Below are 25202 nucleotides of genomic sequence, written 5' to 3'. Positions count from 1 at the left end.
AACACAGCAAACTATGATGAAGACGGTAACATGTGGTGGACAGAACAGACAAGAACACATATTATATGAGGTAGTCACACGAGCATGAAAGCTGATTAAAAGAATATATCCACCTCTATAAAACAGCCAGAGTTGACAGGTCAGTGATCGCACAATGGCCACACACTCACACACCTGAAAACACCTGAAAACACCTGTCACCTGTCACGTGTCGCCTGTCGCCTGTCACCTGTCACATGTCGCCTGTCGCCTGTCGCCTGTCGCGTGTCGCCTGTCGCCTGTCGCCTGTCGCCTGTCGCCTGTCGCCTGTCGCCTGTCGCCTGTCGCCTGTCGCCTGTCGCCTGTCGCCTGTCGCCTGTCGCCTGTCGCCTGTCGCCTGTCGCCTGTCGCATGTCGCCTGTCGCCTGTCGCCTGTCGCCTGTCGCCTGTCGCCTGTCGCCTGTCACATGTCGCCTGTCGCCTGTCACATGTCGCCTGCCACCTGTCACATGTCGCCTGTCGCCTGTCGCCTGTCGCCTGTCGCCTGTCACCTGTCACATGTCGCCTGTCGCCTGTCACCTGTCACATGTCGCCTGTCACCTGTCACATGTCGCCTGCCACCTGTCACCTGTCACCTGTCACATGTCACATGTTACCTGTCACATGTCGCCTGTCACCTGTCACATGTCGCCTGCCACCTGTCACCTGTCACATGTTACCTGTCACATGTCACATGTTACCTGTCACATGTCGCCTGTCACCTGTCACATGTCGCCTGCCACCTGTCACCTGTCACATGTTACCTGTCACATGTCACCTGTTACCTGTCACCTGTCGCCTGTCACCTGTCACATGTCGCCTGTCACCTGTCGCCGGTCACATGTCACATGTCACATGTTACCTGTCCCCTGTCCCCTGTCACCTGTCACATGTCAAACTTTGACATATGAGATATGAGAATATGAGACAAATAAAATGTGATTGATTGACTGACTGATAGATAAGTGTACTGGTCATGTGGTGGGAACAGGAAGTAGATTGTCTCCTCTGCAGTTGGTTGCTTAGTTACAGAACATTATCTGAACAAGGAACAGTGCTGGTGAAAAGGTTAGGGTTAGTCATGACCTGGTCCTGGTTAAGGTCAGAGGTCAGAGGTCAGAGGTGGGTAGGTTAAGGTTAGGGTTAGGGTTAGGGTTAGTCATGACCTGGTCCTGGTTAAGGTCAGATATAAGGATTTGATTAGACTGTGAAGTCAATGCAGAGTCCTAATGAGGATTTCTGCACACACACACACACACACGCGCACACGCACACGCACACACACGCGCGCGCGCGCACGCGCACACTCCATCCGTCACAAGGTCAAGTTGATTCTCTGGTTAATAAATTCCCGGTCCACGTCACATGTTGCTGCTGTAAACTCGGTCACGTCACGGTACCGGGGGGGGACGTCCTTACCGTACACGCCCTGGCCGTGTCCGCCGTGGATGAAGCCGGTGATGAGCCACAGGAGCCGGAGCACTGAGCCCATCTTCACATCGTCCTCTGGCCGCCTCGCTGCTTCTCTCCCCCCGGGGAGCAGGTTGTCACCTCGGGTCCCGGTGGCTGCTGCTGCCGCTGCTCCTCCTCCGCTCCGGCCCGGGGACCGGTTCTCATCCGAAGAGAATCCACCCCTCGCCCCCACAAGCCCGGTCAGAAGTGACGGGAAGGTCCGGTTCCGCTCATCCCGGATCTCACGTTAGCCGCACCGGCAGGAGGAGCTGACAGGGGCCGGGCAGCGGGGACCGGAGCGGGAGCCTCAGCCGCGTCTCCTTGGTGGTGACATTGTAGAAAAAGATTAAAAACACGGTGCGTCAGTCTCCTCCAACCGGGAAGATGCTCCCCTGTCCCCGGGTCCCTTATCCGCTGCTCGGTACCGGACTCATCCTGAGGACCGGCGCTGTCAGCGGCTCGTCCGGCCGGAGAGAGCAGCAGGAGAGCGGGGCTCCGTGACGCAGCGGTGCCGCTGAAGCTCCGGTGCAGCTCCGGTGCAGCTCCGGTGAAGAGGAGAGACGAACCGTCAGTCCGGTGGGTTTTTACCGGGAGACGCGTCACGAGCGAACCGAGCAGAGACACACGGAGACGAGCCGGCTTCCGGAACGGTCATTTCAAAATAAAAGCCACTGACCAAACACACTGAAATAAGTGACACGCGCACACACACACACACACACGCACAGACATATATACACAACCCTAACCCTAACCCTTTACTCATTTATAAAGTTATATATAAATGAAGATATATATAATATTCACATAATGTTTGCAGGGGCGTATATAGTTTGGTGCCCAGCGTTGGGGGGGGGTGTTGGCTTCTGGCTCCATGTTAGCAGATGGGAACTTAAAAACTCAAGGTAGACATTAAATAAATGTCAAAGATGTTTCTGCCCTTTCAGGTCGTTCTTCTCTCACTGATGTTTGTTCAAGTGTTTCTGATCAGTTTGGTTTTATTTCGTTATCTGATGATATGAAAACAGGCTGAGGCGTCATGATTGACAGCTGAGACTGACTCCTGATTGGTCGAAATGGGCAGGATCTCGAAAAGATCTACGTCATCACCACAAGATGGCAGCGTTTGTGTCTGAGATATGCTTCATTTCTGAAGAAAGTGGAGACGTGTCGTCATCTTTATTTAAAATCTGTGTCGAACCTAAGATGGTGAACATTAACATATGTGCATGTTGGCGTGTTGATGTTACTGCAGACACTTGAGATTCCTCTCCATCATAAGTCCCATCAGGAGACGTCTGAACTTTTTCCAGAGACTAGAAGACAAGGAGTCCTCAGCAGACGTCCCCACGGAGACCTGAATCAGACAGAAGACAACCCTGAGTCAAAGCAGCAGCCACAGAGAAACAGATGTGAACATGTCTCTTACATCTGTCCTGTCTGCTACCAGTCGCACAGTAAAACACTGACGGCTGAATCTCCCGCTCCCTCGAGGAAACCGTTGCTGGGTGTCAGCTGGGCCTCAGCTGGGCCTCAGCTGGGCCTCAGCTGGGCGTCAGCTGGGCGTCAGCTGGGCCTCAGCTGGGCCTCAGCTGGGTGTCAGCTGGGCCTCAGCTGGGTGTCAGCTGGGCCTCAGCTGGGCCTCAGCTGGGTGTCAGCTGGGTGTCAGCTGGGTGTCAGCTGGGCCTCAGCTGGGCCTCAGCTGGGTGTCAGCTGGGCCTCAGCTGGGCCTCAGCTGGGTGTCAGCTGGGCCTCAGCTGGGTGTCAGCTGGGCCTCAGCTGGGTGTCAGCTGGGTGTCAGCTGGGCCTCAGCTGGGCCTCAGCTGGGTCAGCTGGGTGTCAGCTGGGCCTCAGCTGGGTGTCAGCTGGGCTCAGCTGGGCCTCAGCTGGGCCTCAGCTGGGTGTAGCTGGAGGTCAGCTGGGCCTCAGCTGGGTTCAGCTGGGCCTCAGCTGGGCCTCAGCTGGGCCTCAGCTGGGTGTCAGCTGGGTGTCAGCTGGGCCTCAGCTGGGCCTCAGCTGGGTGCTGGGTCAGCTGGGCCCAGCTGGGTGTCAGCTGGGCCTCAGCTGGTGGTAGCTGGGCCTCAGCTGGGCCTCAGCTGGGGGTGTCAGCTGGGCCTCAGCTGGGCCAGCTGTGTCAGCTGGTGTCAGCTGGGCCTCAGCTGGGTGTCAGCTGGCCCTAGCTGGGTGTCAGCTGGGCCTCAGCTGGGTGTCAGCTGGGCCTCAGCTGGGTGTCAGCTGGGCCTCAGCTGGGCCTCAGCTGGGCCTCAGCTGGGTGTCAGCTGGGTGTGGGCTGGCTCATGTCAGCTGGGCCTCGCTGGGTGTCAGCTGGGCCTCAGCTGGGTGTCAGCTGGGCCTCAGCTGGGTGTCAGCTGGGCCTCAGCTGGGCCTCAGCTGGGTCAGCTGGGCCTCAGCTGGGCCTCAGCTGGGTGTCAGCTGGGTGTCAGCTGGGCCTCAGCTGGGCCTCAGCTGGGCCTCAGCTGGGCCTCAGCTGGGTGTCAGCTGGGTGTCAGCTGGGTGTCAGCTGGGCCTCAGCTGGGCCTCAGCTGGGCCTCAGCTGGGTGTCAGCTGGGCCTCAGCTGGGCCTCAGCTGGGCCTCAGCTGGCAGCGGAAGAGAAAGAAAAGATGTCTTCAGCGTGTCGGCCTCCAGACAAACTGCACTCACCGTTTAACTGTCGTTGGTAAGTTGCTCAACTCTCCGGCAAACGTTGCTGCTGACTCCAGAAACCGCGCAGCAGCATTGTAATTGACTGTCTGAGCCGTCGTGTTCCAGCGCCACAACACGTTAACTCTACCTCACAGATCCCAACATGAGTGGTTGTTCACACAGTCGATTAGATTTTCCGTTTCCATTCTGTCACAGGATACAGAGTTCACTTTGGCTCCAGAATGCATTTTCAGAATAAAGATTTTAATTATCAGCCATAATATTTTAACCATCCAAGGTAGACTCACCACAAGCTGCTGGGAAACTATGTTATATTCTCTTGTAGAAGCCTCAAGTCTGTATGATATATGATGTATATATACGTTCACAGCGACCATGATTTCTAATATGTTGTGGTTTTTTGAAGACGAGGCAAAGAGACATTGAGGTTAAATTCAAGAAGAAGAAGAAGGAAGTCGGTGGAAAGGATTATTCACAATGGTTTCTGGGATGTGTAGTTCCTTCAGTCTACGATAATTATGTACAAGGTTTTCTACCTTTGCCTTTTTTCCAATATGTTTTTGCTTTGAATCAAATGTTTAATGATTCATCTTGAAGCTGCTCGACCTGGTTCCAGAATTAAAACTCTTTTTATCAGGAGAAATTTACTCCCTGAACCAGAGCTGTTCTAGAAGTGGATGCTCACTGGTACAGTCTATTTACAGTGCCTTGCATAAGTATTCACCCCCTTTGGACTTTTCTACATTTTGTCATGGTATAACCACAGATTAAAATTTATTTCATCGTGAGTTTATGTAATGGACCAACACAAAATAGTGCATCATTTGGAAGTGGGGAAATATTACATGGATTTCACAATTATTTACAAATAAAAATCTGAAAAGTGTTGAGTGCATATGTATTCACCCCTTTACTGTGAAACCCTAACAAAGATCTGGTGCGACCAATTGCATTCACAAGTCACATTTGCAAGTCACATAATTAGTAAATAGGGTCCACCTGTCTGCAATTTAATCTCAGTATAAATACACCTGTTCTGTGACGGACTCAGAGTTTGTTGGAGATCATTACTGAACAAACAGCATCATGAAGACCAAGGAGCTCACCAAACAGGTCAGGGATAAAGTTGTGGAGAAATATGAAGCAGGGTTAGGTTATAAAAAATATCCAGAGCTTTGAACATCTCTCTGAGCACCATAAAATCCATCATAAGAAAATGGAAAGAATATGGCACAACCGCAAACCTACTAAGAGGAGGTCCACCCAAACTGAAGAGTCGGACAAGGAGAAAATTAATCAGAGAAGCAACCAGGAGGCCCATGGTTACTCTGGAGGAGTTGCAGAGATCCACAGCTGAGGTGGGAGAATCTGTCCACAGGACAACTATTAGTCGTCTACTCCACAAATCTGGCCTTTATGGAAGAGTGGCAAGAAGAAAGCCATTGTTGAAAGGGATCCATAAAAAATCCCGTTTGAGTTTGCCAGAAGCCATGTGGGAGACACAGCAAACATGTGGAAGAAGGTGCTCTGGTCAGATGAGACCAAAATTGAACTTTTGGCCTCAATGCAAAACGCTATGTGTGGCGAAACCAACACTGCCCATCACCTGAGCACACCATCCCAACAGTGAAATATGGTGGTGGTAGCATCATGCTGTGGGGATGCTTCTCTTCAGCAGGTACAGGAAACTGGTCAGAATAGAGGGAAAGATGGATGGAGCCAAATACAGGGAAATCCTTGAAGAAAATCTGATGCAGTCTGCAAAGACTTGAGACTGGGCGGGAGGTTCATCTTCCAGCAGGACAATGACCCTAAACATACAGCCAGAGCTACAAAGGAATGGTTTGGATTAAAGAATGTTAATGTCTTAAAATGGCCCAGTCAAAGCCCAGACCTCAATCCAATAGAGAATCTATGGCAAGACTTGAAGATTGCGGTTCACAGACGGTCTCCATCCAATCTGACTGAGCTTCATCTTTTTGCCAAGAAGAATGGACAAACCTTTCCATCTCTAGATGTGCAAAGCTGGTAGAGACATACCCCAAAAGACTTGCAGCTGTAATTGCAGCGAAAGGGGTTCTACCAAGTATTGACACAGGGGGTGAATACTTATGCACCCAACAGATGTCAACTTTTTGTTCTCATTATTGTTTGTGTCACAATAAAATTTATTTTGCACCTCCAAAGTACTATGCATGTTTTGTTGATCAAACGGGAAAAAGTTTATTTAAGTCTATTTGAATTCCAGTTAGTAACAGTACATAATGGGAAAAAGTCCAAGGGGGGTGAATACTTATGCAAGGCACTGTAAATGTGGTGCTAGCAAGCTAATGCAAGCGAGCTGGATAACGTTACTTATCACAATAGGAATCATTTTAACCTGAACTGTAACTTCATATAAAACCAACTTTACAATTCCAGGAGAATCCGTCGACGATCTCAAACACAGAAGCTGTTTGAGCTCCGGCTGCTGAACTATTGATTTAAAGTAACATTTTCTTTGAAGCTCGTCACAAACTCCAGATGAACAGATTTCAGATGTTTGATTCGAGCAGGAAACAAAGCAGTTTGATGGTTGTTTGGTGGAGTACGGCCGAGACATCTCACACAAGTGCATGAACAACAACACAACTGAAACACAACCACCAGGGATGTGGACAATGAAGAGTTACTGTGGTCAGGTGTGTTAACAATGTGACACCTGTTTATTTGAGGTGTTACGGTAAAGGTGTGTTCTTCTTCTTTTAGATCCTGAACCGTAACTCATCAAATAAACAAGCATCACATTTGGTTTTGTCTTTGTGTTTTCTGTTCATGCACCTTGGTTCGCTGCAGTGAGATCAGAGCTGCAGCTGATTGGTCAAAGCCTGAAGAGTAAACTGTCCACGTTGCTGTCGCTGTGACAAAGATCATAAATCCTTCGGTTGAAAACATCTGGAACTGCAAATAATTTTTTTTTTTTTAAATGGACTAAACTGAAAAGTGTGAAGGTCTCTGACAAACAGGTTTGAAAAATATATTATCATAAAGGGGAGGAGATTTCTGGACATGAGGACAATTTAAAAATATTTTTTTTCATGAGATAATTTGAAACCTGAAAATATTTCTGCGAAGTGGTGAAATTTAGAAGTGTTTCAGTTGCTCTGTTCTTGGATTCCTGAAACGATGCATTGCTCCTTTAATGCTGCAGGTTCAGATCCTCAGCCTTTTATCTCGTGGTCTCTGGTGCGTCGTTACAAAGCGAGGACAGTTTAAACACTGTGATTCTGTGCTTTGCTCCATGAAATGAGCTCTTGTTCAAACTGATGTGATGTGAAATCCCCTCTGAAGCGGCTGCTGTTCATTCAGTATTCATCGAGCTCACTTCTCCCTGCAGATAAAACCAGGCTCTCATCACAACGTCACAGGGATACAAACCACGATGCAGCAGAAAGAAGAAAAGAGTAAAGAAAGTTAAAGACTCTTCACTTTGATGGATATTAAAGAAAATACTAAAAAACCTGATTACATTACATTACATTGAGCTGACTCACAGTAAGTGCATCAACCATGAAGGAACAAACCCAGAACAACGAGAATCAAGAAAGTACGATTTTCTTCAAGAACTACAAAGTGCGACATGTAAGAGACATATAAGTGCAACTAAATATATACTGTATTTTTTTTTTTATTACAATTTCCCAGAAATAATAAACAAGAGTCAAGTTAGACACAGATGAATAAAACTCACAAACTGAGTTTATCTCCGATCTAAAGGACTCACACCTCTGATGATCTCCGTGTTATCTCCATGCTGCTCACGCGTGTTTGGCATCAGGTCCATAAACCAAGTTCCCCGAGGGTTCACATCCGTCAGTCAGAACATCAGTTCTCTGCTCATATTGAATAAAGATCAGTTTTCTGAGTCTGAAGCTTCATGTTTGTTCATAGTTTCCTTTGATCTGTTACTTTTAGTTTCACGTTGTAATTTAGGGACTAAAGAATTTTGTCTGACATACGTACGTCCTGTCGTCAGCACCTACGTGGGCGGAGTCTACCTATACTGGACTCTGATTGGCTTGTAGACAGGTTTATTTATTATATGGTGGAACTTTAACCAACTAATGATGCTTTGAATAAGTTATAACTGACTGAACCTGGTGGAACCTGAAGGAACTTTGTAGAACCTGACTGAACCTGACTGAACCTGACTGAACCCAGTGGAACCTTGTAGAACCATATAGAACCTGGTGGAACCTGAAGGAACCTTGTAGAACCTGACTGAACCCGGTGGAACCTTGTAGAACCATATAGAACCTGGTGGAACCTGAAGGAACCTTGTAGAACCTGACTGAACCTGACTGAACCCAGTGGAACCTTGTAGAACCTTGTAGAACCATATAGAACCCGGTGGAACCGAGAATAAAATATAAAAAAACATTTGAGAATCTGTTTATTTGCAAAGTTTAATAAAAGTGTATATGTTTATTATCTATAATTATAATTATTATATAATAACATATAATAACATAAATAGTCTGGTGCTGAAAGTTCCGTCCTGTTTTATGTGCATCGTCTGCCCCCTGCAGGACAAACTGTTTGTTTCGCCCCCTGGTGTATGGGAGCGGTAATGAATAGTGGTTGTTCACAGCTTCTGTCCAGATGAATGAAATCAATAATCAATAAATATCTAGTACTTTCATTAATATTATGCTGTTGTGATAAAGAACATGAGTTCATGGTTTTTAAAAACATCAGACTTTAAATGTCTTTCTTTCATTTTTATTATATTTTATTTATGACTTTTCACGGACGATCATCACATCATGATTTATATTCACCTGACAACAACAAGGAGGAACTGGTGACGACAGTAAAACCCCACAGATCAATGTGACTGAAGCCCAACGTCGACTGAGTTTCTGTTCGAGGACGAGTCTTCAGCTCAATCGGACTTTTGTGTGAAAATGGAGGAAGTTAAAATGAGCTGATGAGGCAGATGGAAACATGCTGACACCAGAGATCCTGCAAAACGCTGCATGTCAGCAACAAGTCGCTCGGGGCCTCGTCCGTCCCCGATGCATACGAGCAACTGGATCTACAAAAACCAGCCTAACAGGAGAATGTTGATAACTAACTCTGAGCCATGAGCACGAGCACTTCAGAGACGTGAGGAGCTGAACTGAAGCAGATTATTATTCTTATTATACTTTGTTATTCAAACTGTTCCATAAGAACCTTCAATTGAAAAAGATATGAACCAATTTATAGAAGATTATGATGGATGATGGATGATGGATGATGGGTGATGGATGATGGATGATGGATGATGGATGATGGGTGATGGATGATGGGTGATGGATGATGGATGATGGATGATGGATGATGGGTGATGGATGATGGGTGATGGATGATGGATGATGGATGATGGATGATGGATGATGGGTGATGGGTGATGGATGATGGATGATGGGTGATGGATGATGGGTGATGGGTGATGGGTGATGGATGATGGATGATGGATGATGGATGATGGATGATGGATGATGGGTGATGGATGATGGATGATGGGTGATGGATGATGGGTGATGGATGATGGATGATGGATGATGGATGATGGATGATGGATGATGGAGATGATGATGATGATGTGATGTGGATGAATGATGATGATGGATGATGATGATGGTTGGTGATGATATATAGATATAGATGGATGATGGATGATGGATGATGGGTGATGGATGATGGATGATGGATGATGGATGATGGGTGATGGATGATGGATGATGGATGATGGATGATGGGTGATGGATGATGGATGATGGATGATGGATCAGTCTGAATCAGGCTTTAATCATCATTCTGTCTGGAGGTAATAAGTGATCTATCCAGCGTAGGGAAACCTGAGGAGTGCGGCCTGTCCGGGGCCGAGCCGCAGGTTGGTCAGGTCCACGCTGCCCTCTGCAGGCAGGACGCTGCTGTTGGTGCTGAGGACCACCGCCGCCTGCTGGGGCAGCGTCGCATCGCTCAACTGCAGCAGCGTCGCCTCCTCCGCCCAGTTGAAGGCGGCCAGGTAACGTGCGCTCTGGTCCCAGACCCGCAGGTACGCCAGGGAGGAGGAGGAGTTAGAGAGGAGGACGAAGTCCCCGAACAGCAGGGAGCGCTCTTTACCTCGCAACTCGCTCAGACTACGGAAGAAACTGCGACAGGACAGACGCTCGGCCCTCTCCTCCTGCACACACACAGAGGAGGAGTCAGCCGCATGAACCACGACTGATACCACTGATACAAGTATGAATACTAGCAGTACTATATCTGGTACTCATACAGCTTCTACCTCTACTGCTGAAATACTGATACTCCAGTACTTTTACTTTGACTCTGTGACGATCACTGCTGCTTGTACTGCGTCAGCTGGTTGTAGAACTACTGCTGATACTATCAGTGTTACTACAACCACTACTGATGTGATGGACATTCAATCATTTACATTCAGTTCTGTTGTTGTTGTTGTTGTTTACCTGTCGAGTCTCGTTCAGTGCGTCATCAGAGTCCCAAAGCATCTTGGGAAACTTGGTGTCCTTCAGAACAGATGATGATATGTCAGCAACAATCAGGGAGAGGAAAGAAAAACAGCTCAGTGATCATCTATAAATATACATATATATACATATATATATATATATATATATATATATGCACATATACATATGTATGTGTGTAGTGGACGACCCGCTCTACCTCCACAGCCGTCCACTGTGTTTGTGTCTGAAGGAATCGATCACAAAAGGATTCATTACACCTGATTAAGTGAAACTGTTCCTGAACCAGTTTTCTGAAAAAGCCAATAAAGTCAAAAGCCCCTGCAGATTGGTTTGGTAGACCCCGTTCTGAACTGGGGTGCACTCTGGTCCGAACTATTGAAATTTAACATAATAAAGTTAATTGAAGGAAACACTTGATAAATTGATAAGGTCATGAAATATTAAGATTTTTGAATAATATGTTTATTCAAAAATCGAATTTATGTGAGTTTACATTATAACGTTCTGAACGCAGAATGTTCTGTGCTCAGTTAAAATAAAGGATCCTCACCTCGTCCATCAGGCCGATCTCGTCTCCGTAGTTGAAGACGGGCGTCCCCGGCAGCGTGAGCAGCAGCAGCTGATGCAGTTTCACCAGAGCCGGGCCCACCAGCGACGCCAGGTGACCCTCCGTCCGACCCCCCAGGCTCCACGCCAGCTGGGTCTGGCTGTGGGACGAATACAGGCGCTGGACGGACTGAGCACGCTCCGTGGCATCCGGGTCTCCAGGACGGAGAACTCTGGAGATCAGGAGGTCGACACCAGTGGAGGAGAGGAGAGAGGAGACGTCCTCAACCGAGGATCGATCTGTGATCCCGATCAGGACTCTGAAAGACATCCAGAGCAAGAAGATGGATGATGGATGATGGATGATGGATGATGGATGGAGGGATGGAGGGATGGAGGGATGGAGGATGGAGGGATGGAGGGATGGATGGAGTGATGGACCAATCAGATGGATTGATAGATGTTTTTATCTTTGTTTGGACGTCTCATGGTTCCAGTAACAGTTGGACAGTTTCAGACCTTTTGTCGGGACGCTGCTCCGTCCCGTTCTGGACGATGGCTCGGATGTCGGCCCACAGAGACGGCACTATGGTGGAAACACGCTCCACCCCGGACAGCTGGACGCCGTCCACACCTTCATCCAACCAGAACACCAGAGCAGACTGAGGAGACAGACACAGCATCAGCACCAGCAGGGGTTAGGTTCAGTTCATCACGACACTGACACCCTCAGGTTCTTCTCCATCATCAGTCCCAACAGGAGGCGTGTGATTGGTCCTGCAGTCGGACCACCAACCCTAAATCACATAAAGATGTCGGGTCCCCACAGAGAAACTAAATCCACAGAACAAGATGCTGTGAAGCACCGAGCTGCCGAGAACTTGAAGTTTGCCCTTTTTTAAATTCTTGCTGCTCTCTGTCGCCACCGTGTGTTCAACTTGTTTCTCACCGCACGACATCATCAGGAGCTACATCATGACGGTAGAAGACAGAGGCCTCGACTTCCTGCTGCTAAAAGACTGAATGCTTTAAATATTCTGCTTTTTATTCAAACAGAATGACGAAAACCACTACGAGCAGAAACTGATCCTCAGTTCACTGAGGAATCGAACGTCTACGTGGTTTTACACCCTGACGTGATGTTCAGTGTGAGCCCTCACCTTCAGTCTCTCTGCCACGTTGGTAACACTGACGTTGGAGAACCAGGGTCCAGATGTTCCCTGGTAGTTTGGAGTCAGATCCAGAACCACAGAAATACCTGCAGGAACACACTGCGTTAGTTCTTCTGTTGTTCATTTCGTTTGTTATCTCTGAAGCTCTGTAAACCACATGATGTCTCTGTCGTCCACCAGTGTTCTGATGAATCAGAGTTCTGCTGTGTCATGTGACTCCTCACCCTTCTTGTGAGCCGCCTGAACGAAACCTTTGAACTGCTCCAGGTTTCCGACCTCGGGGGAAATCTCTTCGAACCTCAGGCTCACGGCTTCGTCAGGCGGAGCGACGTGGAGCGGCCCGACCACCACACCTTTGACCTTCAGCTGAGACAGAGCGCCCACCTTCTGCTCCAGACCTGACGGGTGAGAGTCTGTGACTTAAAGGTTCCTCGTGGACAGTTTGACCTCTGGAGGCAGCACTGAGCTGTCGTCGATAAGCAGCTCATCTCACATGTTGTGTCTTCAACACGCTGAGACCAACCTTTTTGACATTTTCATGAATCTCTCAAAAAAAAGAATTCACAGATTATACGTATGTAAAGTGCTGATATCTATGATCAGGGGAGATTTGGTGCAGATCTGGATTATATTCCTTTCAGCTGTATCAGAGAATGGATATTTTACAGATAGTTAACAGAACATTCTGTATCTAAAGTGCAGGAGGAAAGTGTTTCTAGTTTGTTCCTGAGTGAACACGAAACACAAACAAGGTGTTGGAGGCTCTTCACTGAGGGAGAGGAGGACTCTGGAGTATTACATATATATATATATATATATATATATATATATATATATATATATTACTTGAAAGTTGTTTGAATCAGTTGATTACAACACAAACATTTAACAACCTTAGAGTCTATGAAAGTGAATGTGTGGGTTCAACCAGCTCCTGGACCTGTGGTTTGAAGAGGAGCTGGATGCACCATGACCCCCTGAGGAGGAGGTGTGAACATCCACTGAGACTCCAGAGAAATCCTGCGTCAGCTCATTCAGAACAAACTGTTTCACTAAATGTGCTCAGACGTGTAATGAGCACAGTTCAGGTTCTGACTCTGGTTCGTCATCATGTCTCCTGCACGTCATGCTCTCACCCTTCAGGTCTCGTCCGTCGGTGAAGGCCTGGACGTTTCCGATCTGGTACAGAGGGCCGTGGTTCCACCAGCTGGTGACGGGCAGATCTCTGCAGCGAGGGGCCTGCAGGATGATGAGGACGGCTCCGAGCAGCATCCCCAACCAGCCGAGCCAGAACAGCAGCAGCAGCGTCCAGCGAGTCCTCACCCAGCTGAGCACACAGCGTCATTCAGCTCCCAGACACCAGAGGCAGCACTGAGCACTGCTTCCCTCTTTACATTTACAATACTGTTCCCATGACAACAGACTTTCTCTGAGCCACTGATCCACATGTAGACCTGATTAAAGACCTGATTATAGACCTGATCCACATGTAGACCTGATTAAAGACCTGATTATAGACCTGATTATAGACCTGATTATAGACCTGATCCACATGTAGACCTGATTAAAGACCTGATTAAAGACCTGATTAAAGACCTGATTATAGACCTGATTATAGACCTGATTATAGACCTGATCCTACATGTTGACCTGATCCACATGTAGACCTGATTAAAGACCTGATTATAGACCTGATTAAAGACCTGATTATAGACCTGATTATAGACCTGATTATAGACCTGATCCTACATGTTGACCTGATCCACATGTAGACCTGATTAAAGACCTGATTATAGACCTGATCCACATGTAGACCTGATTAAAGACCTGATTATAGACCTGATTATAGACCTGATCCTACATGTTGACCTGATCCACATGTAGACCTGATTAAAGACCTGATTATAGACCTGATTAAAGACCTGATTATAGACCTAATTATGATCAGATCCTACATGTTGACCTGATCCTACATGTTGACCTGATCCACATGTAGACCTGATTAAAGACCTGATTATAGACCTGATCCACATGTAGACCTGATTATAGACCTGATTATAGACCTGATCCTCATGTAGACCTGATACACATAAAGACCTGATTAAAGACCTGATTATAGACCTGATCCTACATGTTGACCTGATCCACATGTAGACCTGATTAAAGACCTGATTATAGACCTGATTATAGACCTGATTATAGACCTGATTATAGACCTGATCCTACATGTTGACCTGATCCACATGTAGACCTGATTAAAGACCTGATTATAGACCTGATTATAGACCTGATTATAGACCTGATTATAGACCTGATCCTACATGTTGACCTGATCCACATGTAGACCTGATTAAAGACCTGATTATAGACCTGATCCACATGTAGACCTGATTAAAGACCTGATTATAGACCTGATTAAAGACCTGATTATAGACCTGATTAAAGACCTGATTAAAGACCTGATTAAAGACCTGATTATAGACCTGATTATAGACCTGATCCTACATGTTGACCTGATCCTACATGTTGACCTGATCCTACATGTTGACCTGATCCACATGTAGACCTGATTAAAGACCTGATTATAGACCTGATCCACATGTAGACCTGATTATAGACCTGATTATAGACCTGATCCTCATGTAGACCTGATCCACATGTATACCTGATTATAGACCTGATCCACATGTAGACCTTGTACTGTGTATATCGGGGCCTGTCCTTTTCACATATGTGGTCCTGATCATGTATGTTATCATGCATGTGGTCATGTATGTGGTCATGTATGTGTCCTGGTCATGCGTCATGTGTGTGGTCCTGGTCATGCATGTTGTCATGTGTGTGGTCCTGGTCATGCATGTGATCATGCATGTGGTCATGTGTGTCGTCCTGGTCATGCATGTGGTCCTGGTCATGCATGTTATCATGCATGTGGTCATGCATGATAACATGCATGACCACATGCATGACCACATGCATGTGGTCATGCATGTGGTCATGCATGTGGTCATGTGTGTGGTCCTGGTCACGTATGTTATCATGCATGTTATCATGTATGTGGCCATGTGGTCATGCATGTGGTCATGTGTGTGGTCCTGGTCATGCATGTGGTCATGCATGTGGTCATGCATGTGGTCATGTGTGTCGTCCTGGTCATGCATGTGGTCCTGGTCATGTATGTTATCATGCATGTGGTTCTCCTCACCCCGGGGTCCCTGCCACCCTCAGCAGCTCCTCTTTGCTCAGTCCGGTGAATTTCACCTCCTCCGGTGTCTCCTCGGGAATCTTCAGCTTCACGGAGCCGTTCTTCTCCGCCGCTGCGGCCGCGTCTCCGCCCGCAGGAGGAGCGTCAGAGGGCCGCTGTCCTCCGGTCATCGGCTCCTTCTCCTGCTGCTCCTGGTCCAGGTCCTCGGTCACATCAGCATCCTTCAGCTCAGCTTCATCATCTTCATCCTTCAGAGCGGCATCCTTCACCTTCAGCGCATCTTCATCCTTTAGAGCGTCATCCTTCACCTTCATCTTCAGCTCCTCTTCATCCTCCATCTTCAGCTCCTCTTCATCCTCCATCTTCAGCTCAGGGACCTGCATCAGAATCAGAACCGGGTTTCATTGCAAAGCAGGTTTACACATAAAGGAATTTAAATATAGAAAATATAAAGATGCATAAAGGAAACATGAACCTCCTGCAGCTCCACGGCCTTCAGCTCCGCGTCCATGGCGATTAATGCGGAGAGAGAGAGAGTGTGTGTGTGTGTGTGTGTGTGTGTGTGTGTGTGTGTGTGTGTGTGTGTGTGTGTGTGTCTCTCTCTCTCTCTCTCTCTCTCTCTCTCTCTCTCTCTGGCTGTGCTACGTTCACACCTGTCGGAAATCTGAGAACCAGACTCGTGACTGAGGTAAGAAAAGGACCAGTTTCTTCTTGTTCATTCTTATTTTTGTATTTGTTGTTGTTTTGTTTGTTTGTTATTTATTTATGTATTTCCGCAAACCACTCTGACCCACACTCCAGCACAGTAGGGGGCGGTACTGCACCTTGAACGTCAGGGGCCACCCGCCAAGAAGAAGAAGAAGAAGAAGAAGAACTTCCGCTGAGGTAGAGTCCCGTTTAAACTGCAGCCCGGTTCACGTGATCCCAGGACCGAGACCAGACCGAGACCAGGACCGAGACCCGGACCAGGACCAGGACCCGCACCGAGATCCGCCGCCTCAACATGGACTTTTCTCAGGCTTCTTCGGAGCTGAAGCTGCTGCTGAGCAAAGTGAATCCGTCCGAGCTCCAGAAAGTACTGAGCTGGATCAGAGACTCAGGTGAACTCAGTGGACCAGAGACTGGAGGAGGACACATGTCAGAGGAGTTATAGAAGTTATACATTCTGTGTGTGTGTGTGTGTGTGTGTGTGTGTGTGTGTGTGTGTGTGTGTGTGTGTGTGTGTGTGTGTGTGTGTGTGTGTGTGTGTGTGTGTCCTGCAGGTGAGCTGGACGAGCTGCTGGTGGACAACAGGAAAGTGATGCTGCGGAGCATCGCAGACGACCTGAGGGCCAGTCTGCCTCCAGACGCCATGTTGCCCTCTGAGGCCGCCGCCCACCAGAAGGTCGGAGAGTAACTCAGATGAATGAGAGACGGAAGCTTCCACAATAGTCAGGACATCAGACGGATGAAGACGCACTTCGAGTGACTCCACATGACTGTGTGTGTTTCAGATGCAGCAGCGACCGCGGCCGACGGTTCACGTGGACGGTTTCCTGTACGATGACGAGCAGGTGGACTCTCTGTGTGAGGAGGGAACCATGAGCCGGACCTACTGCCTCACCTGTGGCTCCCAGAGGACCGCACCTCTGGGTGAGGACACTGTCACCGCCTGTCAAACTAACAACACGCACATGCACACGGGCCGGCAGCGCTTGTGAAGTCTTTCTATCAGGGGCGGGAAACTCTGGACCAACAGAAACTGAGACTTGTGTAAACGTTCTCCTCCTGATTGGTTCTCATCAGTCACATGACTCGACGACCAGCGGTGAACACAAAGCGTCGCTAACACTTCCCGTCAGTAACAGTTCCACCTCGAAAACTCTGCAGCGTGTGGACGCAGGCGTATCCGGAGCAACCGTGATGCGTATTAACAGTAAAGACGTGGCGTGGATGTTCCCTGTGACCACATCATCCACCAACCAGAATCTATGAACGTGTGTGAACAGCACAAAGAGACCTATGTTTAACAAAAGGTGGAGCTAACAGCGCCCCCACCCTGCAGCCTGTCGTAGTGTGTGTGTCAACCCCATCACCTTCTTCTCCTCCTCTTCCTGCAGACTTCATCTCTCACTCCTTCTCAGTGGCAGAGCTTCAGTTCCTGTTCCAGAACGTTCTCCCAGACCTGAGCGGTCGAACACTGGTGGATGTTGGCTCTAGACTGGGAGCTGTGTTGTACGGGGTCAGTAGAGCTCATGGCCTGGGTTCGATTCCGACCTCCGGCCCTATGCTGCATGTCCTCCCCCGTTCTGTCTCTGTCCCCTTTCACCACTAACCTCTCTGTCCTGTCCAATAAACAACTAAAATATATATTTTTAAAACAATCAAGGAGAAACAAGTTTAACTTAAACTCCTCTTCTTTAAAGTGGAGACTGAGTCTGAACCACAGTCAAGAACCGGCGCTGATCAGCTTCAGCTGCTTTAATGACACAGTTTGACTCAATGTAAATATCAGGACATGAATGATTCATGTTCCAGGTTGAATCCTGCTCACTTATCTCTTGATACATCATGATGACATCATTCCCACCATCAGAAGAGACAAAAGCAAATTAACGCTGCAAAATCAGTCAGAGCTCACATCTCTGTTAAGATCCAACAATCACACTCATGAATATCATTCAGATTGTTTCCTCATGATCATTACTCTGAGGAATCAGTGAAACAAACGTGTGTGTGTGTCTCTCTCTCTGTCTCCAGGGTTACGTGTACAGCTCGGCCTCTCGGCTGATTGGCCTGGAGCTCAGCGAGGACTTCGTCAGGCTGCAGAACAACATGCTGCAGAAATACAGGCTGAACGACAGAGTCCAGGTTGGTGTCGAGCATCAAACTGCAGAGTCTCAATTAGGCAGCAGCAGGTTGTCGGGTCCGACTCGTTCAAACAGGAACATGTGGGAACATCCAGGCGAGGGGCGGAGCCTGTAGAGCAGCAGGAGGCGGAGCCTGTAGAGCAGCAGGGGCGGGGCCTGTAGAGCAGCAGGAGGCGGAGCCTGTAGAGCAGCAGGGGCGGAGCCTGTAGAGCAGCAGGAGGCGGAGCCTGTAGAGCAGCAGGGGCGGGGCCTGTAGAGCAGCAGGAGGCGGAGCCTGTAGAGCAGCAGGGGCGGAGCCTGTAGAGCAGCAGGAGGCCGGACATGACGTATAAACTCTGCTGTGGAAAGATCAGTGTTGTTGTTCACAGCTCATCCACACCGGCGTCGGCCCTCATCACCAGAACATGTCAGGAACAGGACTGACGGTCACAGCTTGTGGTTCTTCACACTTCACTGATCTCAGAAGTTTGGAAACACTGCTGGTCCCATTTTGGTTTGTCGGTAGAAACCGGTTCTGATCTGTTGCAGGTTCTCCAGGCTGACGTCTGCACACAGGATGTTCTGCTGCAGAACACAGACGTTCTGGTCATGAACAACGTCTTTGAGTACTTCATGGAGCCCAGCGAGCAAATCAAGTGAGGGCGCACACACACACACACACACACACACACACACACACACACACACACACACACACAATGACATAAACTCACTCAGAAAAACACATAAAAACTTTGTGTATTTCCTCAAATAAAAACTGAACCGTGTTAGTGCCTGGTTATGTCACAGTTAAATATTCTGTCTGTCCACTGCTCTAGTTTGAATTCAACAGTATAATCCAGATGTTTACATGTGTTCAGAGCATGGAGGTACATCATGAGGAACCTGGTAAAGACAGGTTCTCTGCTGGTGACGGTTCCCAGTCTTCAGGAGAGTCTGGACGCTCTGCAGGTGAGAATCTGTTCTGTTCCACACGACCTCCAGGAGGTTCTAAAGTTCTTGTGGAGGTTTGGGTTCCGTGGTCCGTTAGGAGATCCGTCCTTCAGAAGTTCTGGAGGGTCCTGGTAGAACAGCACGTTACTGACACACGTTTCATTTCCCTCACACAGATTAATGGTTTATTCCATTATTTGTTAAGTGTATATTTGTCACCAACAAACAGCCAATCACAGAGCTGCAGCTTGAATCCTGACCTCAAATGACCTCAGCTGAAACTGTGATTGGCTGGTTGCTGGTGAAATGCACATTGGGAGTTGTAGTATTTTTTTAATATCCACAGGCTTCATGTAGCTTAGATTTTATATAGTTTGTTCACTTCACTTCTCCAGTTAATTTATAACATGATGGAATTAAACTGTGTCCAACAGGAGGCGCTGCGGCCCGGCTGGGTGGAGGAACTTCCTGTGGACTACGACGTTTACCTGGGCAGAGACACAGACCCAGACGCCCTCAGACAGATCCACCTCTACAGGGTCATGTGAACTGGTCTCCAGAACTGGTTCGGACCAGTCTGAACACCTTAAAACTGGTCTGATTCCTAAACTGGAATCAGGTCTGAATAGATCTGGACTGTACTGGACTCGTTTTAACTAATCTGATCCCTCATTTGATCTGGTGTGAACTGGTCTGGTGTTTATGAATATATCTGTGAACTCTGAACTGAAACTAACGATGGTCCAGATAATAAATCCAGAATTCTGCTCAGTCACTGTGACATCACAGCTGTGTCGTGGATTGTGTGACAGGGATGAGTTGTGAGGTCACGTGACATCACAACATGTTTGTTTGGGAATCAGACAGAACTTTATCTTTTATTAGAATTGTATTAATCCTCTGGATTAAATGTGAAATAGTGACACATTTCCTTTTGAGTTTCCACGGTGATGATGTCTTCAGTTTGTCACAGACTCATAGAATTTGGTGGTTGAAGGTCAAAGGTCACTGCGACCTTATATGAATGTCAGTGTATTTCTAATTTTTATCGTTGTGACAGAAGCTATTTTCACATTTCACAGATTTCTCTGAATCATTCATGGATCTGATGAAACTTTAGAGGACAGTGTGTGGATGTGGTTTAATAAGGAAACTGTTTCCTCTGACTTCATTAGGTTCCTTTGTTCCTTTGTTTCCAGTGGGGGGGGATCCAGCAGGTTTTTATCTTTAACATGGAGACAGATTATGTGAGTCTGAGTCTCTGAGTCTGAGTCTCTGAGTCGTCCTATAAAACGATATCACTAGAAGCAGATGCAGGATTCAGATCAACTTCACTAACAAATAAAAACTCTTCGAGTCTTTGACGTCACGTGACTCAGTCAGCAGTTCCCGCCTGATGACGCAACACGTGCGGACGTTCACGCCTCTGACGTCACCGCTCTGTCTCATCCTCGCGCCCTGGCAGAGGGCGGAGAGAGTGGCGGGAGAACCGACCAATCATCTGTAGAGGTGGGAGAAGTCCCGCCCACTCACTCATCCTCTGTGGTGCGTTCAGGGACATCAACTGATAGATATGCTGTGATGGTGTCTTCACTTTGTTCAGAGACTCGTAGACATATATGTATATATGTGCTCCAATAACTTTGAAATAAGTGAGTTAATATGATGGATCTTTAATATCCACTACACACAACATCCCTTTCATCGGTTACAATCAAGATTAATCGATTTTTTGTCGAATTACTCCTCACCTCATTAACATGTGAAATAATAATATTACCTTCTAATTAAAAGGTGAAATAATAACAGTAATAATCATTAGCTCATTAACAGGTGAAATACTAATAATCCTTGTTATCATAAATTACATGTAAAACCGACTGTGTTATTGTTGAGTTGAATAAAAGTGACGGAGCTGAAAAGTCCCAGCTTGCGCTCGATCCGTGAAGTGGATGAAAAGTTGGTCAACAAGCGGCCGGTGCTGAGGCTCAGTTCCCGGGATCACTTCTTCACTTTGAGACGATCTTCTCCGGTCCCCCGGTCCTCTGCTCGGTAAACACGGTGACCAGGCGGCCGTGTGTCGGTTGTGTGTCTGTTGTGTGTCGGTGTGTGAGTGCGTGTGAGTGGTCCTCCGGGCTCGGACCCTCTGAGCGTGAGGAGCACGTTTCCCATGTGGCGGATAATCTAACAAAAGACCCGCTCCTCGCTGCTCCTGCTCGGCCTCAGCCGCGGGACTTTGGCCTCTGGGCTCCGGTTCTGCTCCGGGGCTCGACCTGGATGTGTGCGGCGGGAGTTGGTCTGTGATATTCGGTGTTTGTGACCCGGTTTCCCTCCTTTTCCCCCCCAGAGAGCGGCCGGTAGAAGCGGAGCTGCGAGATGCCGCTCCTCCACAGAAAAGCCTTCGTCCGACAGAGACCCCCGGCGGACCTGCGGCCGGAGGAGGAGGTGTTCCTCTGTAAAATCACCCACGAAGTCTTCCGGAGCTACGAGTAAGTAGTGCCGGGCCGGGCCGCGTCCCCGGGCCGGTCAACAGCCGCTAGAGCCGCGGCAGAAGTTTGACTGACAGTTGGTCCGTCGGTGAACTTTCACACACACAAACAAAAAGCAACTTTTCTGAGGGAGAAAAGTTCCGCGGGCTCTTGAACACGTCACGGTGACCCGAGCGCACAGGTGAGGTCACCTGGTGTCAGTTAGCTCATCAGCTAGCTGCGAGCTAAAGGGGATTAGCCTGTTAGCCGCTAGCGCTGCAGGAACAGGCCTGGTGTCAGTGGACGCGGCTCCGCACCTGCTCAGGTGTGGTTAAAGGTCACCTGAGGTCAGCTGGTCCATCAGGTCTGAGAACCACAGAAACTCTTTAAAGTCAATGTGACGTGGGTTCGAGCTGAGATGTGACCTGAACTTTACTAAACATGGAGAAATCAGGACTTCTATTGGTGCATTTCATCTGGCCGCCTGTTGATGGCGTCATATCCATTTTAGATATAAACATATATAGTTTGAAAACTATCGTTTGTGTGTTCTGACGTCATCGTTTACAATCAGAAGATATTTCATGTAAACTTGTCGAATGTCACGTTTGTCTCTTGCAAACCGATGTTTGTAAACAATGACGCAGACGTTCTCTTCCTGATTGGTTCTCATCAGTCACGTGACTCGACGACCAGCGGTGAACACAAAGCTAACACTTCCTGTCGGTAACACTTCCACCTCGTCGTCCCTGCTCCGACTCTTCACCTTCACTGCTCCCCCTTCAGAGGAGTTTCTGTTACTAAGCAACCAGCGGCAGAGACAATCTACTTCCTGTTTACGGCACATGACCTGTGTACATGACCGGCCATGTGATGTGTGTTCATGTGGAGGATATTTCTGCTCGTGTGGACGCTTTAGTTTGATTGGTTGTAGATTAAAAATGTGTCAGTAGACGTATCTGTAGAAGTGTGAGAGTAACACTCAGGAGTAACTGAGCTCCCTCCTCCTCCTCCTCCTCCTCCTCAGTGACTTCTTTGAGAGGACCATCCTGTGCAACAGTCTGGTGTGGAGCTGTGCTCTGACGGGTCGAGCGGGCCTCACTTACCTGGAGGCGATGGAGAGTGAGCGGCGAGCAAAGCAAAGTCTCCAGAGCTTCCCTCAGTGTCTGGTGGTGCCTCTGCTCCACCTGGCTGCTCTGAGCCGACACTGCAGACTGACGGAGCTCTGCGAGGACGTCTACACCTTCGCCAAAGACCGATTCTTCCCAGGAGAGACCGTGGACGTGGCAGGACGCAACGGGGCCAGGTACTGAGGGGAGGGGACTACAGGGTCATACCAGCTTCTGAAGTTGCTTGACAATCCTCCGTTTTCTACAGTATTTAGAATTTATGTGGAAAACATCATGGCACAACACAGTTGACTCAGTGTGACATCACTTCCTGTGGATGTCATCATCTCTGATGTCATCCACAATAAACTTCTAGAAATCCACTCAGAATTCAGAGAGAGCAGAAGTTCATGAAGAATCAGTTTGTCTGTTCGTCACTGAGTTCACCGCAAACGAGCTGATCACTCAGTTCAGCTGCTTTTGTTTTGAAAGAACAGGGGCTGATCAGGCAATTCAGATGCTTTTATTTTGAAAGAACAGGATTTAGGCTACATGGAAGCAGATTTACAATAATCCCAAAACGTGCAGACATGTCCAAAACCCACACTACACGGATTCAGAACGGGTTTGTAGTGTACAGTGTTTTAACTGGGAAACATGAGACTTGAGTTCTTTCTTCATAGACTCACCTTCTTACACAATGTTCTTTATAATATTTATACTCTTATTATGAATCACATAGTACCAGAGATTCCATAGATGATATCATACCAGACTCATGGGGAATGTGGCTGAATACATTTGTTTGTGATTGTTTTCTAGCAGCTACACTCAGGATTCCAAATAAGTTTTTTCTTTAAATAATTGTCAGTGTTGACTGCAGAGATCCAAAGAGGAGATCTTCCCGATGCAAAGGGATTTTGTTCTGAAAATGGTCTCAAATTCTTCTGCTAAAAGGAATTTGCTTTAGGACAGAACAAATGATAATGGTTTGGTTGCTGGAAGCCACAGTTTCTCCAGCAGCTGGAGGAGCCGAGTGGAGAACTTCAGTGCAGGTGTAATATCTGCCCAGGCTCTTCCCTCCATGAGGTTGAGCATGACATCTTCCCCTGTAATACAGTTGTCGACTTCCCTTTCCCATTTTCATTTTATTAATATAGTGTCAGACTTGGAAGTAATCCAAAAAATAATTTAACCCATGGACTCCTTTGAGTTCCTTGAAATATCTTTCACAATCTTTCCAAAGTCCTGATACTTAAAATCATGTGGAGCTGATGAGACAAAACATCAAGTATTTTGTTATTTGTTAAAATTACACTGAAGCAGAACTGAACAAGATGCTGCACAGACAGAATGATCCCCGGATATTCACCATCTATCAAGACAGAAAACTAAAACTACGACTTACCTTAATATATTCTCGTTATATTATGATTTGTCCTTGAAATCTCAGCTGATATTTTCTTTACGTGGCTCTAATACACCGTCATGGTGGTGAAACGTCTCCAGATAGTACAGTTTAATATTATAATTTAAACATTTAGCTTTGTAATTGAGGAGTCTAATTGGCGTGTGTGTGTGTGTGTGTGTGTAGACATGCGTGTGAGATCCTGCAGGTTCATTCTCCTCATTCCAGCGCCAATGGAGCACCGACCACTAATGGCCACAAGAAGCCTGTAGACGGCGACACCATCGTCATCAGTGACAGCGACGATGAGAGAAACGCCTTCCAGAGTCCCACAGCTCAGGTCAACGGGTGAGTAGGTCAGAGGTCAAATGTTGTTAGGTCAGAGAGCGAAGGTAAAGAAAAGAGCTGCTTAAAACCTGGAGTGACCCTCGTGTGTGTGTGTCAGCAGGAAGAAGAAGAAGCCTCTGAGTCCGTCAGTGTTTAAATACACAGTGAGGATGATGAAGGACGAACACAGTGAGCCGTTCACTGTCAAAGTCAATCAGATCAGGTGAGTAGTTCTCAGTCCTGCTGTCTCCACCCGGGTTTCACAGTAGAAGTATCCAGATGATTTGGCTTCGCGTTTCCAGTTGGTGTCAGTAAATCAAATTAGCTTTGTAGAAGAAGTTAGTGTGATTTTAACGTTGTGTCACGCTCGTGTATCTGTTCATTAAAAGATTGAAGAACCGATTGTAAAACGTCATCAGACCGAAGCATCATTATTTATTTTACAGTGAGTGTAACCACAGGACGTTTGTTTGTTCAGTCGCAGGAAGACGACTCTGTCCAGAGAGAGACTGAAGCTGCTCCT

At 47.6% G+C, this 25202-nt stretch overlaps 4 protein-coding genes and 1 long non-coding RNA gene across 12 annotated transcripts in view; 2 read left to right on the top strand and 3 right to left on the bottom strand.

Moving 5' to 3' along the window:
• Positions 1-2107, bottom strand: part of mdga2a (MAM domain containing glycosylphosphatidylinositol anchor 2a) — a 47009-nt gene extending 44902 nt beyond the window's left edge. Inside the window, exon 1 of the mRNA XM_047341770.1 lies at positions 1438-2107. Coding sequence (XP_047197726.1) covers positions 1438-1510 — 73 coding nt within the window. The 5' untranslated portion in view covers positions 1511-2107. The remainder of the gene's footprint in view (positions 1-1437) is intronic.
• A 7724-nt stretch (positions 2108-9831) lies between these two features.
• LOC118116302 (4F2 cell-surface antigen heavy chain) lies at positions 9832-16176 on the bottom strand. The gene is made up of 9 exons (XM_035167881.2): positions 16061-16176; positions 15586-15962; positions 13517-13707; positions 12605-12778; positions 12369-12466; positions 11728-11870; positions 11213-11528; positions 10639-10698; positions 9832-10349 (listed from the first exon to the last, which is right to left on the bottom strand). Exons 1-9 carry the CDS (start codon positions 16094-16096, stop codon positions 10002-10004), a joined length of 1743 nt encoding a protein of 580 aa, XP_035023772.1. The 5' UTR covers positions 16097-16176; the 3' UTR covers positions 9832-10001.
• LOC118116303 lies at positions 13725-15050 on the bottom strand. Of its 5 annotated transcripts, none has more exons than XR_007033000.1 (3): positions 14930-15050; positions 14344-14893; positions 13725-14290 (listed from the first exon to the last, which is right to left on the bottom strand). It is a non-coding gene; the product is annotated as an uncharacterized LOC118116303 (long non-coding RNA). The 5 variants fall into 5 exon arrangements; XR_007032999.1 differs by having other exon boundaries at positions 13725-14219; positions 14250-14290; positions 14344-15049; XR_007033001.1 differs by having other exon boundaries at positions 14344-14679; positions 14710-15049.
• Positions 16177-16418: 242 nt separating the features above from the next.
• On the top strand, positions 16419-20155 carry zgc:109986 (uncharacterized protein LOC553566 homolog). The gene is made up of 8 exons (XM_047341636.1): positions 16419-16685; positions 16848-16969; positions 17079-17217; positions 17685-17806; positions 18325-18435; positions 18963-19069; positions 19295-19385; positions 19802-20155. Exons 1-8 carry the CDS (start codon positions 16589-16591, stop codon positions 19913-19915), a joined length of 903 nt encoding a protein of 300 aa, XP_047197592.1. The 5' UTR covers positions 16419-16588; the 3' UTR covers positions 19916-20155.
• A 1130-nt stretch (positions 20156-21285) lies between these two features.
• Positions 21286-25202, top strand: part of baz1a (bromodomain adjacent to zinc finger domain, 1A) — a 16903-nt gene continuing 12986 nt past the window's right edge. For 2 of the 4 annotated variants that reach the window (XM_047341635.1, XM_047341634.1), the window contains exons 1-6: positions 21286-21419; positions 21715-21856; positions 22863-23141; positions 24539-24700; positions 24801-24902; positions 25158-25202. The exon at positions 25158-25202 is cut by the window's right edge and continues 43 nt beyond it. In XM_047341635.1, the coding sequence (XP_047197591.1) occupies positions 21744-21856; positions 22863-23141; positions 24539-24700; positions 24801-24902; positions 25158-25202 (701 nt within the window). In that variant the 5' untranslated portion in view covers positions 21286-21419; positions 21715-21743. Of the gene's footprint in view, positions 21420-21714; positions 21857-22862; positions 23142-24538; positions 24701-24797; positions 24903-25157 lie in introns of all 4 variants that reach the window. The other 2 variants (XM_047341633.1, XM_047341632.1) reach the window with 1 other exon arrangement.

The sequence above is a fragment of the Hippoglossus stenolepis genome, chromosome 10, assembly GCF_022539355.2.
Source record: "Hippoglossus stenolepis isolate QCI-W04-F060 chromosome 10, HSTE1.2, whole genome shotgun sequence".
Lineage (NCBI taxonomy): Eukaryota > Metazoa > Chordata > Actinopteri > Pleuronectiformes > Pleuronectidae > Hippoglossus > Hippoglossus stenolepis.
This window is presented reverse-complemented; position numbering and strand designations above follow the sequence as displayed.